Source organism: Capra hircus, chromosome 1 (genome assembly GCF_001704415.2).
Source record: "Capra hircus breed San Clemente chromosome 1, ASM170441v1, whole genome shotgun sequence".
Taxonomy (NCBI): domain Eukaryota; kingdom Metazoa; phylum Chordata; class Mammalia; order Artiodactyla; family Bovidae; genus Capra; species Capra hircus.
Genome location: NC_030808.1, coordinates 1455183 through 1470670, shown reverse-complemented (window position 1 = coordinate 1470670; position 15488 = coordinate 1455183). Strand labels below are relative to the sequence as shown.

The window sequence follows — 15488 nt, the reverse complement described above, 5'->3', positions numbered from 1 at the left end:
CTTCACAGAGACATGCTTGATGCTCTGGCACTTCAAAACATTTCATTCCATCCTCAGTGGCTGCCTGACTTGCTTCCTTCACTTCTCTGTCATTCATGAGAACCCCACCAAATTCAGTCCAGCAAGATGCATCCTGGAGACCAAAATATTCAGAAGCTGCCAGAAAACAGATGCAAGTTGCCAGGTAGAACTGACCCAGGGGCCGACAAGAGGATGACAGCTTCCGGCGGCCCCTCCAGGCAGCTTTTCTCAGCGTAGATTTGAGCTCATGGGTCACCCTCCCAGAACACATTCCAAAGCCAGGTGTATGGGGCGTTTGCATTTCCTGGTGTCCAGGCCGGTCCACCAGTCCATTCATTGAATACATCATTGTTGGGTGGCTACTGTGCGCCCTGCACTCCAGTGACCAGGCATCGTGGGACTGAACTTGGCAAATAAACCAGAACCTTCATGAAGATTTTCAGATCAAGTGCCTTCCTCATAATGTTCCTCACCATTTGTTGAGATATACATATTACATACTTTTAGGTATATAACATGGAGAAAGAAATGGCAACCCACTCCAGTGTTCTTGCCTGGAAAATCCAACAGACAGAGGAACCTGGTGGGCTACAGTCCGCGGGGTAACAAAAGAGTTGGACATGACTTAGCAACTAAATCAAACATGATATATCACAAAATATGTACATATATATTCATACATATGCACATGTATATACACATACATTTACCAGTTCAGTTCAGTTGCTCGGTCGTGTCCGACTCTTTGCCACCCCATGAATCGCAGCACGCCAGGCCTCCCTGTCCATCACCAACTCCCGCAGTTCACTCAGACTCACATCCATCGAGTCAGTGATGCCATCCAGCCATCTCATCCTCGGTCATCCCCTTCTCCTCCTGCCCCCAATCCCTCCCAGCATCAGAGCCTTTTCCAATGAGTCAACTCTTCACATGAGGTGGCCAAAGTACTGGAGTTTCAGCTTTAGCATCATTCCTTCCAAAGAAATGCCAGGGCTGATCTCCTTCAAATGGACTGGTTGGATCTCCTTGCAGTCCAAGGGACTCTCAAGAGTCTTCTCCAACACCACAGTTCAAAAGCATCAATTCTTCGGTGCTCAGCCTTCTTCATAGTCCAACTCTCACATCCATACATGACCACTTGAAAAACCATGTTTATATGGTCCATATAAGCATGCTCCATATATTATTATATGTGAGAATATAAAATATATACATATAAATAAATATATATATGTTTCATATATGAAGAAGCTGAATTTGAACGGTTCTATGAAGACCTACAAGACCTTTTAGAACTAATACCCAAAAAAGATGTCCTTTTCATTATAGGGGACTGGAATGCAAAAGTAGGAAGTCAAGAAACACCTGGAGTAACAGGCAAATTTGGCCTTGGAATGCAGAATGAAGCAGGGCAAAGACTAATAGAGTTTTGCCAAGAAAGTGCACTGGTCATAGCAAACACCCTCTTCCAACAACACAGGAGAAGACTCTACATATGGACATCACCAGATGGTCAACACCAAAATCACATTGATTATATTCTATGCAGCCAAAGATGGAGAAGCTCTATACAGTCAACAAAAACAAGACCAGGAGCTGACTGTGGCTCAGATCGTGAACTCCCTATTACCAAATTCAGACTTAAATTGAAGAAAGTAGGGAAAACCACTAGACCATTCAGGTATGACCTAAATCAAATCCCTTATGATTATACAGTGGAAGTGAGAAATAGATTTAAGGACCTAAATCTGATAGATAGAGTGCCTGATGAACTATGGAATGAGGTTCGTGACATTGTACAGGAGACAGGGATCAAGACCATCCCCATGGAAAATAAATGCAAAAAAGCAAAATGGCTGTCTGGGGAGGCCTTACAAATAGCTGTGAAAAGAAGAGAGGTGAAAAGCAAAGGAGAAAAGGAAAGATATAGGCATCTAAATGCAGAGTTCCAAAGAATAGCAAGAAGAGATAAGAAAGACTTCCTCAGTGATCAGTGCAAAGAAATAGAGGAAAACAACAGAATGGAAAAGACTAGAGATCTCTTCAAGAAAATTGGAGATACCAAGGGAACATTTCATGCAAAGATGGGCTCGATAAAGGACAGAAATGGTCTGCACCTAACAGAAGCAGAAGATATTAAGAAGAGGTGGCAAGAATACACAGAAGAACTGTACAAAATAGATCTTCACGACCCAGATAATCATGATGATGTGATCACTCATCTAGAGCCAGACATCTTGGAATGTGAAGTCAAGTGGGCCTTAGAAAGCATCACTACGAACAAAGCTAGTGGAGGTGATGGCATTCCAATTGAGCTGTTTCAAATCCTGAAAGATGATGCTGTGAAAGTGCTGCACTCAATATGCCAGCAAGTTTGGAAAACTCAGCAGTGGCCACAGGACTGGAAAAGGTCAGTTTTCATTCCAGTTCCAAAGAAAGGCAATGCCAAAGAATGCTCAGACTACCACACAATTGCACTCATCTCACATGCTAGTAAAGTAATGCTCAAAATTCTCCAAGCCAGGCTTCAGCAATACGTGAACCATGAACTTCCTGATGTTCAAGCTGGTTTTAGAAAAGGCAGAGGAACCAGAGATCAAATTGCCAACATCCACTGGATCATGGAAAAAGCAAGAGAGTTCCAGAAAAACATCTATTTCTGCTTTCTTGACTATGCCAAAGCCTTTGACTGTGTGGATCACAATAAACTGTGGAAAATTCTGAGAGATGGGAATACCAGACCACCTGACCTGTCTCTTGAGAAATCTGTATGCAGGTCAGGAAGCAACAGTTAGAACTGGACATGAAACAACAGACTGGTTCCAAATAGGAAAAGGAGTATGTCAAGGCTGTATATTGTCACCCTGCTTATTTAACTTCTATGCAGAGTACATCATGAGAAACGCTGGGCTGGAAGAAACACAAGCTGGAATCAAGATTGCTGGGAGAAATATCAATAACCTCAGATATGCAGATGACACCACCCTTATGGCAGAAAGTGAAGAGGAGCTAAAAAGCCTCTTGATGAAAGTGAAAGAGGAGAGTGAAAAAGTTGGCTTAAAGCTCAGCATTCAGAAAACGAAGATCATGGCATCTGGTCCCATCACTTCATGGGAAATCGATGGGGAAACAGTGGAAACAGTGTCAGACTTTATTTTTTGGGGCTCCAAAATCACTGCAGATGGTGATTGCAGCCATGAAATCAAAAGACGCTTACTCCTTGGAAGAAAAGTTATGACCAACCTAGATAGTATATTGAAAAGCAGAGACATTACTTTGCCAACAAAGGTCCGTCTAGTCAAGGCTATGGTTTTTCCAGTGGTCATGTATGGATGTGAGAGTTGGACTGTGAAGAAGGCTGAGTGCCAAAGAATTGATGTTTTTGAACTGTGGTGTTGGAGAAGACTCTTGAGAGTCCCTTGGACTGAAGGAGATCCAACCAGTCCATTCTGAAGGAGATCAGCATTGGGATTTCTTTGGAAGGAATGATGCTAAAGCTGAAACTCCAGTACTTGCGAAGAGTTGACTCATTGGAAAAGACTCCGATGCTGGGAGGGATTGGGGGCAGGAGGAGAAGGGGATGACAGAGGATGAGATGGCTGGATGGCATCACTGACTCGATGGACATGAGTCTGAGTGAACTGCGGGAGATGGTGATGGACAGGGAGGCCTGGCGTGCTGCGATTCATGGGGTCGCAAAGAGTCAGACACGACTGAGTGACTGAACTGAGTTGATTTATTTGTCATTTCCTTAAGATCGTTGTCTTCCCACCTTTTTGGTGTTTACCACATATTCTTGCTTACAACTGGACTGTTACAGTTCTCTAAAATATTAATATGAGAGAGAGATGGAACTTCTCTGAGATATGAGCTTCCCCACCTTTATCTAGCTGCATACTGTTATATAAACAACTTATGATACTAATATCATATTCTCTGTATATTTTCTATGTAATATAAGATGTATAATAGACAACCTATCTCATAAGACACATGAGTGCTGAGAACGCAGCCTAGGCAGAATGTTTGCTTTTACCGTAAGTCAGCTGAACTTTGCAAAGTCTCTAGAATTCTCTCCCTCTCTGTTCCCTGCTGTTCAAGCCCTTAACTCCTCCCAATGTGTATGATTAAAATTGCTTCCAAACCAGTCTCCCTCCTTTTGGTTCCTTGTCTCTCTCAGGGCACCCAATAGCGATGTCCCCAAAGGACGAAAGCATCAGGGCGTTTCTTGGCACTTGCAGAATAGAGCTCCAAGTCTCTAGCTCAGTGTTCAGAAGAAGCTGGACCTTGCTGACTTTCACTTTTCCTCATCGAGTACCGCAGCTTCCCTGCCCGCACCTGCTATTCCAGCTCAGGCTCAGCCCCTAGACGCCCGCTAAGTGCTTCCGGCTCGCTGACTTTGGTGTTCATACCTTTCTCTCTTGGTCTGCCGGTACCCAGTTCATCCTTCTCCAAGGACCAAGCCCCCTCCTCTGTAAAGCCTGTGTTGGCCACTCTGTCCCCAGCAATCTCTGCCTCCTCCGACCCCGTCACGTGCTGTCTAAACCAGTCACCGCTGGTCCTCACCCTGGGCTTCATGTCGTTAGACGGCAGGTCACCTGTGTGGGCTCTGTCTTCCAGCCGCATCGCACAGCCTGTGGAGGCAAGGCGGGCTTCTCTCGGCTCTCTTTTTCTGGCTGCACATGGGCGCAGTGCTTCATTCTCCATGCGTGTTCAGTAAATATTTAGTAACTGTGAAGACCTTGTGCCAGGGTGCTGAAAAAGCTGTCCAAATGTTTATTCATCCATCCGCCCATTGTTCATTCATTCATTCACCAGCTATTGGATTTCCACAGCTGGTCAGGCTGGAAAAATTAGATGATGACCAAAACAGAAATAGCCCCTGTCCTCATAGTACTTATGTTCACATAGGAGAGAAGGGTTCTTAAAATCAACCAATAACTAAACTGTTTCAAAGAGCGGTAACCAATAGCTAAACTAAAGGAGTAAAAGAAAGAATCTTTATTCAGTTTTGCCTGTTGTGTATGCAAGGCCAGTTAACGTGACTGGGCAGAGGCAGTGTAAAACGCAAATGTAGGCCCCGTTGTTCAAAAATATGTAAGGGTTTCTGATTGGCTCATTTATGGAGACGCGAGTGCACCTAGAGTCTGTCATGCAGAGTGAAGTCAAAAAGAGAAAAACAGAGACCGCATGTTAGTGCGTATATACAGAATCTAGGGAAAGGGCACAGATGAACCTGTTTGCAGGGCGGAAATAGAGACGTGGATGCAGAGAACTGAAGTGTGGACACAGCGGGGGAAACGAGAAGGGCGATGAACTGAGAGAGGAGCGCTGACGGATGTACACGGCTACGTGTAGAATCGTCAGTGGGAGCTGCTCTCAGCGCAGGGAACTCAGTCTGGTGCTCGGTGACGGCCTAGAAGGTTGGGATGGGGGTGTGGCTGAGAGGGAAGCTCGAGAGGGAAGCTCAAGAGGGAGGGCACGGATGTATACCTATAGCTGATTCATGTTGTACGGCAGAAACTAACACAGCATTATATAAAGCAATTATATTCCAATCAAAACCAAAGAGAGAAAACGAAATTTTAGTAAATAGCTAATATTATGATATATAACAGAATATAATATATAGATAGGTTTTCAGACCGTGACGGCAGAGTATTAGAGTAAGCTGATTAAAGTAAGCCCTTCCAGCACTGCCTGTATGGTATTCAGCCTACTGTGGGGTGCTTTAATGACACGGAAAATAATCGAATAATCACAGCTGATCTCCATGAACTGTGAAGCCCGGCTCAGAAAATAACCGAAGCCATACATGGATTCTAACCTAAAAGTGTTTGATGTCTCCTGCCTCTCAGATTGTCTGTCTTACTCGGCTCTGCACGTGTTATCCAGGAGATGTTACGGGAAGCAGAGGTGCAAAGTCCTCGTCAACAACCGCCACTTCGGAAGCCCCTGTCTGCCAGGAGTGAAAAAATACCTCTCGGTCTTCTACGCGTGTGGTAAGGATACACCCTCCGCCAGCCGTTTGGAGACCCTGTCTCCTGGGAGGCCCTGTCTCCTGGGAGGTTTGGAGCAACAAGCCATGTCATCTGCCCAGCACACCCGGCCACTGTGTTGTCTTCTCTCATACTCATGAGCCTTCCTCCTGTCCTTTATCTGTGTTTATAATGTCCATGTCATGAGCGATAGAATTTTCTTGGGTCAAAATTTGACCCACTTTTGAACCACTTCCCTGTGGTTCCGTGGTTAGGACTCTGCCCTTCCACTGCAGGGGACATGGGTTCGATCCTAGTAGGGAAACTAAGATCCTGCATGCCATGTGCCCGCCCCCCCCCCACAGAAAAAGTGCTTTTAGTAATCAGATTGGCAGTAAGAGGGGACGGAAGGAGAAGAATAAGGAAATGGGATAAAGTAGATGTCACTGAGAAGAATGATTTTAATCTGAGTTCTCAGGAGGCTGTAGAATTTATGGATATGTCATGTAAGTTCACGGAGTATTGCTTGACTCCTAGTTAATCTTCCAGTCTTGTGTTTGGGCCCTAAAATGACTAATTCTCTGGACTGCCAATAGGCATTTTATCGATGCATTCCTGGGGTTAAGCCAACAGATCAAAGGCTTACCTACAGCCTTTAAATATGTTACATGACAGCCTTACTTTGTTTTCCTAGTGTCTTCCAATCATAAAATGAAATTCTGGGTTCAACTGATTCCAATTTTATAAAGCTACATTTAAAAATCAAGTGTTAATTACCCTCTGAGGGGACCATGGATTTCTGGTTTGTAATCCTGGCACATGGACTGCTGAGGGTTTTTTTTTTTTTCTTTTTTCAAATAAGTATAGAAGCAAAGGAAAAGCAAAGAACGTCGTAACTGAAGAACCCAATACTTGTGCTCATGGAAACCTCTTTCTCCCTGCCAGATACCCCTAGCCTTTTCTTCTTCTTTTTTTTAAACAGCTTTATTGAGCTATAAATCACAAACTATACAGTTCACCCTTTAATTAGACAAATCAGAGGTCTCAATAGAGTCACAGAATTGTGCAACTCCCCTTGAAATTAACTTAGGAACATTCTTGGGAATTCCTCAGCGGCCCAGTGGTTAAGATTCCAAGCTCCTACTGAAGGGGTAGAAGTTCGATCCCTGGTCAGGGAACTAAGATCACATATGCACAGTCAGTAAAATAAATGAAATTTTTCTAAAAATTTAAGAACAGTCTCATCACCTCCCAAAGAAACCCCGGACCCTTTAGCAGTCACCCCCCAATCCACCCGTCGCCCCCAGTCCCACCTCAAGCAACCAGCACTTTCCATCTTATGGATTTACCTCCTCGGGACATTTCGTGTGAATGAGAGTGGACAATGCGTGGCTCTCTGTGACTGGCTTCTTTGCCTAGTGTGTTTTCAAGGTGCGTCTGTGTTGGAGTACAGGCCAGTACATCATTCCTTTTTACAGCTCAATAATATTTTGTTTGCAACCCCAGCCTTTTATATCCTGAGTTAAATATGTCCTCTGCAATATCAGAGCTGGAATAGGTACCGTGAAGTAACTACAGAAATAAATTTCCAAAGCAACAGCGCCCACATTCACGTTCCAGGAGGCACCATTTTATTTGCCTTCCAGTCTTTACTGGTTCCTGTGGGAAGCAGCTCTGGGTAGCTTGGGACCTATTCTGGCTGTTTCCTCAAGAAACCCAAGAAGTCACATGTGTGTTCTAAATGGCTTCAGTCGTGTCCAACTCTGTGTGACCCCATGGACTGCAGCCTTGCCAGGCTCCTCTGTCCATGGGATTCTCCAAGGCAAGAATGCTGGAGTGGTTGCCGTGCCCTCCTCCAGGGGATCTTCTGCACTCAGGGATGGAGCCTGCGTCTCTTATGTCTCCTGCGCTCGCAGGCGGGTTCTTTACCACCAGCACCACCTGGGGAACCCCAAGAAGCCACATAGATCAGTCTGAAGTTCCAGTAACTGCAGGTCTCTCTAGCTGAGCGTGGAAGGAAGGGCAGGATGGTAACCTGCAAATAAGGTGGATTTCCTGGTGTGCCTTCGCGGGTGAGGCGAGGGCCATGCCCAGACTGAGGCTCCTTGTAGCTAAGACAGGGTGGGCTTTCAGGACCTGAGGAGTCGCACATCCCAGCCCAAGCTTCCTCTCCTTCATTCACTCATTCAGCATGCTGTGGGTGTGTTTTAGTTAAAAAAGAAAAGACGCCAGTATAAATTATCAGTGGAGGAAGAGAGATGTGCTTAACGGCTCAATTGTGTTGGACTGTTTGTGACCTCATGGACTGCAGCCCGCCAGGCTCCTCTGTCCGTGGATTCTCCAGGAAAGAAGTGGGTTGCCATGCCCTCCTCCAGGGGAAAGGATCGAACCCAGGTCTCCCACATAGCAGGCAGATCCTTTACCATCTGAACCATGAGGAAAGCCCTGGGGAAGAGAGATGAGCATTAAACAAATTACCAAAGAAAGAAACCTGTCATTACCCACTGCGATGAATGATGCTTCAGCAGAGGGCAGGATGGGGCTTCCCTGGCGGTCCCTGGGCTAGGACTCAGCTCCCAGTGCGGGGCCCGAGGTTAGATCCCTGGTGAGGGAGAATCCACATGCTGCAAGTAAGACCTGGTGCAGCCAAATAAGTTAGAGAAAAGGCCAGGATGCTGTGTAGAAGGATAATGGCAGAGGGGCCCTTTTAGTTTGGGGGGAAGGTTGAGAAATCTTCCACAGAGAACCTTCCTTGGGGGTGAATTTGCCCCTGTGCTCTGAGAGGTGGGCAGGCATGAGCTGGCAGGTGCTGAGTGAGAGAGGAGGGGTGAGTGGGTGAGGACGGAGGTGGGTGAGACAGTACATGAGGGGGCCAGGATCAAGTCCTGTGGGGCCTGGGAGGAGGCGCCAGTGGGAAACTCATTCAGTGATGATGTTTAGACTCTTAAAGGACCCCTCCTGCTAAAAGGTGGAGGGTGGGCTGGAGTGGGACGGACGCAGAGATCAGTTAGACTGGAAGCGGGCTAGAAGACAAGGTAAATATTGGGTGGGTTGGAGAGGTTTGGGAAAATAGGAAGATAATTTGAGATGCTGGAGGCACCTGGCCTATTTGGAAAGACTGGGGTCCAGAGAAGGTGGTGAGGGCCAGTGGATGTGTCCTTTCTCACCATGGGGGTGGGAGCAGATGCTCTGGGAGTGGATGGAGGGATGGCTTGGAGTTCCAACCACGTGGCTCTCATATTCTCAAAAGAAGTGTGAGCTGAGGTGGTCGGCTGCGAGGATGGGGCGTGGCAGGGAGGGGAGAGGGGATAGAGGAGGTGAGAGTCTGAAGTGAGGGCCGTGGGGGCCAGAGGACAGGCTGACTTCAGAAAGGACAGTGGTGATGCGAGCTAGGTATGCCGGGGGCCTGTGGGGTTAGTGGTCGAAGTTCTCAGGGATGCTGGTCTGCCCGGTTGGGTACGTCCAGCTGGATGCGTGAGGGCTGGCAGGGGGACAAGGGCTCCTCGGATGAGGTCAGAGGATGGCAGGGGAGGCATCTGAGTGAGTTCATTGGAGGATAGGAGGCCGAGGTCCGAGAGGGGGCTCTGCGTCTTGGTTTCCCACGTGGGACCATGGACAGTTCTCCCCTTGTCTTCCCCGTGGTTCGAGGAGTTATTCTAAAGGCAGGGGGGTGACTCTCACTCTCTGAGCAACTCAGGGTCCCCAACCTCTCCTCCCTGCTTCCCCATCCAAACAGATGCCTTCTTAGGCAACTTCTCATCACTTCTAATCACCTTCTAAGTGGTTGACATTTTAAAATCATTTCTTCCCCTGACCGATGGGTCATCACTGTGAAACTTGAATCATTAGAAAGTGATTTGCAATGTCTGTGTATTTTTGTTAGATCGCTGAATGGGGCGTGGAATGGGGGCATTTTATATTAAAAAAAATATTCCCACTGATGTGGAAGTTCATACAGAAATGAAGGAGGTCAGGAATTAATTTCTAAGCAGATCTGTCTTACTCCTTTGGATATGAGCGAAGAAACCAATTGGAGCTGGTTTAAGCCAGAAGTGAGTTGGTTGGGGAGGTTAGCTTATGGGTAGAAGGCCATCTTCAGAAGCCAGACCGGGAAAGAAAGCCTCAGGGTGGGACTAAACCAGAAACTTAACGAGCATGGAGTCTCTCTGTCTGTCTGTCTCTCTCCTCCTCTCTCCCCCCTCTACAGCTTTTCTCTGAGTGTGGGCTAGATGACATACAGTCATCCCCACAACCCAGGTGATTCTTACGTTACACTTTTATGTTCTGACAATATGCAGACTGCCAATCTGGCAACTTCCTTTGAAATTCCTACCAGAGAGCTGTTTCTTTGGCTGGGCTGGCGTCAGGTAGCCCCCTCCTGTGATCTGCCTTGGCCGGAGACCATGTGACATGATATGATTATAAACTTGGCTGCCAGAGAGCGGCCCAGCCAACCTCCCACCCTAATCAAGATGCTCTTACATAAGAGGCTCAGGGAAGTGAAGGAAAGTCGCTCAGTCGCGTCTGACTCTTTGCGACCCCAAGGAATATGCAGTCCATGGAATTCTCCAGGCCAGAATCCTGGAGTGGGTAGCCTTTCCCTTCCCCAGGGGATCTTCCCCACCCAGGGATGGAACCCAGGTCTCCCTCATGGCAGGCGAATCCTTTACCAGCTGAGCCACCAGAGAAGCCCAAGAATACTGGAGTGGGTAGCTATCCCTTCTCCAGCGGATCTTCCCGATCCAGGAATCGAACCAGGGTCTCCTGCATTGCAGGCGGATTCTTTACCGACTGAGCTATCAGGGGAGCCCGAGACTCAGGGAAGGTCCACCCCACTGATGTCTGTTCCAATACCTGGCTTCTAACTGCGGTCTCCACTCGGCCTTTGCTGTTCTGCCCAGCAATCTTGAGGTGCCCACGCAGGAGGCTACCCCGCCCCTTGGGTTGGGGGGAGTGAGCACTGTGGTCCCTGCCCTCATGGGAGGGAATGTGGTGATTCCAGACCCCATTGATGTAGCAGACCAGGAGGGCTTCCCAGGGGAGTGGGCCAAATGAGACCAGGTAGGTAAGAGTCAGCAAGGTGAAAGGCAGGCAAATACTGGGAGGTGAGCACAGGGCTGAGGGGCCTCAGAGATGGGAGACTGAGGATTGGCTTGTATCTGAGGGCACCTGGTGGCTCAGATGGTAAAAGAATCTGCCTGCAGTGCAGGAGACCTGGGTTCAATCCCTGGGTTGGGAAGATCTCCTGGAGAAGGCAGTGATAACCCTCTCCAGCATTCTTGCCTGGGAAACCCCACAGACAGAGGAGCCTGCTGGGCTACAGTCCAGGGGTTACGGAGAGCTGGACGTGACTTAGCAACTTAACACTAAGGGCAGAGGGGAGCCTTTGGAGGGTTTTCTCTGGGAACGTAGGTAATTTGCATTTTAATAACACGCCTCCTATTTTTTGGCTTCAGTTAATCCTGAACCCTGCCTCTCCCTCCCTCACTGCTCTTTGGCTGGGCTAGAGTTTCAGCCTCTCCGTGTACCCTCAGGGGGATGATCCAGGCTGCAGGGGCCTCTTGCTCTTTGAACTGTAGGCAGCGGGTCTGGCTGATGTCAGACCCTTGGTCATTGATTGTGCTGGGAGATGTTTTGCTTGAGCACTCTTCTTTAATGCATGGCTAGATGAGGTCCTGGCTCTCAATTTTTATCCAAATTTTGTTATTAGCCATACTTCTTGGGTGGGATTAGGTTTTAGACTTTCTTCCTAATAGGAGGAGGCAGACCCAGAGAACTCGATCAGCTTTTCCCCTCTCCTTCTCGGAGAGGGCTTCTCCCTGGACCCAAAGCCAGTGATCCTGAGGGTCACCGGGACAGAGGGACATCCCGCATCCCTGCCCTGACAGTTCCTGAGAGGGACAGGAAACACGCGGACCTCGTGAGGAGTCTGCGGCTCCTCCCAGGAGATGGGCACCGAGTGGATGTGGGGACAAGAGGGATGGTGGTGCCAGAATGCGGGGTACCTCCTTCAGTGGTGCTGGCCTTGGGGCACAGGAGGGATAGAAAGTGCCGGGACTGTAGACGGGAGGCATGGGTGGTGCAGGTTTGGGACAGGCAGGATGAGGGGATGCCAGGATCTGGGGATGCCAGGATCCGGAGATGCTCATGCAGCGTGGGTGCCTAGTGAAAAACAACAGTAAAGCAGAGGTCTCTTTTGTCTCTGATGGGAAAAATTACTTGGGGCTCTAATTTCAACTCGTGGAGGCTTCTTTATTAAAGCTGCTCTGGTCCAGGCTTGACAGACTTATTCAGGGAGAAAATAAATTAAGGAAGGGGGCCTGCCTAAATTTAGCGAATCGTCAGAGCCCATTAGGATCGTCATCTCTAGTTTTATGTAACAGACTGGAGAGGGACGATCTGAGTGGGAATCGCTTCGTGTCTTCGTTGTTGTTGTTGTTCAGTCGCTCAGTCGTGTCCTGCCGGGAGCCAGCGTGAGGAATCCCACCCGTGACAAGGTCATGCGGCAGAGGCCTGATGGGCAAGGCGAATCAGGCCTCAGGGTTTCCCCCTGGTATTTCCTGAGCATGTGCCCCCAAAATAAGAATCTGCCTGCCTTATTGTATTGTACTTTTCCACGACTCTTTGGGACCCCACGGACTGCAGCACGCCAGGCTTCCCTGTCCTTCACCGTCTCCCAGAGCTTGCTCACACTCATCCAGCCGTCTCATCCTCTCCTTTATCCAGTTGCCAGAGGCTGAATATCCCAGTGTCACAGAAAAGAGCAAGGGCATGTATGAGTGAGACTAGGAATTGAAGCTTCACTCTTTACTAGGTGATGGTGCATCTCTGACCCTCAGTCTTCCCATCTGCGGGAATGGGGATGTTACACATCTTCACTGAGAGGACTCAGTCCCTAAGAGGACTGCATGCTGAGCCTCAGTCTTCCCATCTGCGGGAATGGGGATGTTACACATCTTCACTGAGAGGACTCAGTCCCTAAGAAGACTGCTTGCTGAGCCTCAGTCTTCCCATCTGCAGGAATGGGGATGTTATACATCTTCACTGAGAGGACTCAGTCCCTAAGAAGACTGCTTGCTGAGCCTCAGTCTTCCCATCTGCAGGAATGGGGATGTTACACGTCTTCACTGAGAGGACTCAGTCCCTAAGAAGACTGCTTGCTGAGCCTCTGTCTTCCCATCTGCAGGAATGGGGATGTTATACATCTTCACTGAGAGGACTCAGTCCCTAAGAGGACTGCATGCTGAGCCTCAGTCTTCCCATCTGCAGGAATGGGGATGTTACACGTCTTCACTGAGAGGACTGCATGCTGAGCACAGGAGCCCACACTTCATGGGAGCTCCATGAAAAGTGGTTTTCTAGCTCCCCTGGTGGTTCAGACAGTAAAGAATTCACCTGCAATATGGGAAATCCAGGTTTGATCCCTGGGTCTGGAAGATCCTCTGGAGGAGGGCATGGCAACCCCCTCCAGTATTCTGGCCTGGAGAATTCCATGGGCAGACGAGCCTGATGGGCTGCAGTCCATGGGGCCACAAAGAGTCAGACAGGACTGAGAAGCTAACACTTTTCACCTCAAATGGAGAGGGCTGGGTTTGTGGGGTGGTAGTAATTCACACCCAGTGTCTGTCCTTATTCTGAATCAGTATGAAATAGGAGATATGAGAATCTGACAGGTGTGTTCATAGCTGTTGTCACTTTAAAGGTCCAAAAAGATTCTCCCACTGTGAGAGCCATTTTCCAGCAGTAAATGGGCAAGTTCCCTGTAACCATAGCACGTGGAAAAAGTGAAAATCGCTCAGTCACGTCCGACTCTTTGTGACCCCAAAGACTATACAGTCCATGGAATTCTCCAGGCCAGAATACTGGAGTGGGTAGCCTTTCCCTTCTCCAGGGGATCTTCCCAACCCAGGGATCAAACCCAGGTCCCACACTACAAGCAGATTCTTTACCAGCTGAGCCACAAGGGAAGCCCAACCTATAGCATACACAGGCGATTCGCGTTTTATTCGGCAAAACTCATCCCACATCCCCTTCATTTCCGAGCAGTCCGTCTTTCCTGCATTGAAAAGCCTCTTGCATTTTCAGGGATCCCAGCTCTCCTCCCACTGTATCTTGAGAACAAACCAAGAGATAAGACATGGGAAAGAAGCACCACTCCTGCAGAGAAAGCTCACTCCTGCCGAGGGATCAGGGTGCAGAAGTGATGGAGAGCCTGTTCCATCAGAAAGCACCTGGTGAGCACAACTCAGCTCTCCGGGGCACCACCAGGGGTCCCGGGATCAGCAGTGGGCTTGTTGGCCAAGGGGCATTTCTGGGGAAGGGTTGGACAGTGCCCACCACCTCCAGCAATGTCACCGTGCTGCCCTGAAAAGTGACCCCCGCCGCTGACGCTCACAAAGGCACCAGGGCCTCCTGCTCGTGGAATATTCACAATGTAGGAACGTCCTGGGACCTCCCCCAGAAGACGTCTGTTAAGCACTTTGAGAAAGGAAATGAGGTTTTCTTGCTGCTAGAAATGTCTTACCAGTGCTTTTGCCAAAAAAAAAAAAAAAAAAAAAGCAGCACCGTTGAACTTGCCCAGTTTGTATTGGCGTCACTTCTATTTCCGGTTGCCACTTCTCTCAGATCCCAGCTGGGCCGAAGAGCAAATAAAAATAAACAGTTTTCTGCAGCGAAAACACTTGGCTTCCTCTCCCTTCTCCCAGCTGGGCTGCAGTGCGGGGGTCTTCAGAACTCGTGCTTTGCCCTCCAGTGTTGACTCCTGCCACCATCACATCTGCCTTGCCTGGAGGGTCGTGAGATCTGGGTAGTTTATTCTTAGGGTCAATTTGGCGGACTCTTGAACCATCTTCAATAGGAGTCTATTACACTGCCCCCTGTCTTTATCTTTCTGTCATCCTTTCTTACAATACAGAGAGCTGCCATTCTAACACAGAGCCTTCAAATTCTCTGTAGGCTTATTAACAAAGCAATGAGTTAAGAGCTGTGGGCAGAAAGCAGAATTGCAGCTGGGAGAGGTCAGTGGTGGGTTTTGAGTTGGTTCCATTCATTTTGTTTCACTGTATCTCAGGGAAGTTGATGTTCAGCATTAATGTTCTTGAGGTGTGATTTACATACCTTAAAATTCACCCAGTTCACGTAGAAACAATCCAGTGATTTCTGGTAAACATTCAGAGCTGTTCAGCCTTCACCAGGCTTCCCAGGTGGCTCAGTGGTAAAGAATTCACCTGCCGAGGTAGGAGACGTGGGTTCGATCCCTGAGTCAGAAAGATCCCATGAAGAAGGAAATGACAACCCACTGCAGCGTTCTTACCTGGGAAATCTCATGGACGGAGGGGCCTGGGGTCACGAAGAGTCAGGCACGACTGAGCATTTGCACAAGTGTAGCTTTCAGTTCAGTTCAGTTCAGTTCAATCACTCAGTCGTGTCTGACTCTTTGCGACCCCATGAATCACAGCACGCCAGGCCTCCCTGTCCATCACCATCTCC

The 15488-nt window shown here is 48.4% G+C and overlaps 1 protein-coding gene across 2 annotated transcripts in view; it reads left to right on the top strand.

Moving 5' to 3' along the window:
* The window catches only part of EVA1C (eva-1 homolog C), a 106309-nt gene that overhangs the window by 74760 nt on the left and 16061 nt on the right, over window positions 1-15488 (top strand). For both annotated transcript variants that reach the window (XM_018047722.1, XM_018047783.1), the window contains one exon: window positions 5880-6023. In XM_018047722.1, coding sequence (XP_017903211.1) covers window positions 5880-6023 — 144 coding nt within the window. The remainder of the gene's footprint in view (window positions 1-5879; window positions 6024-15488) is intronic.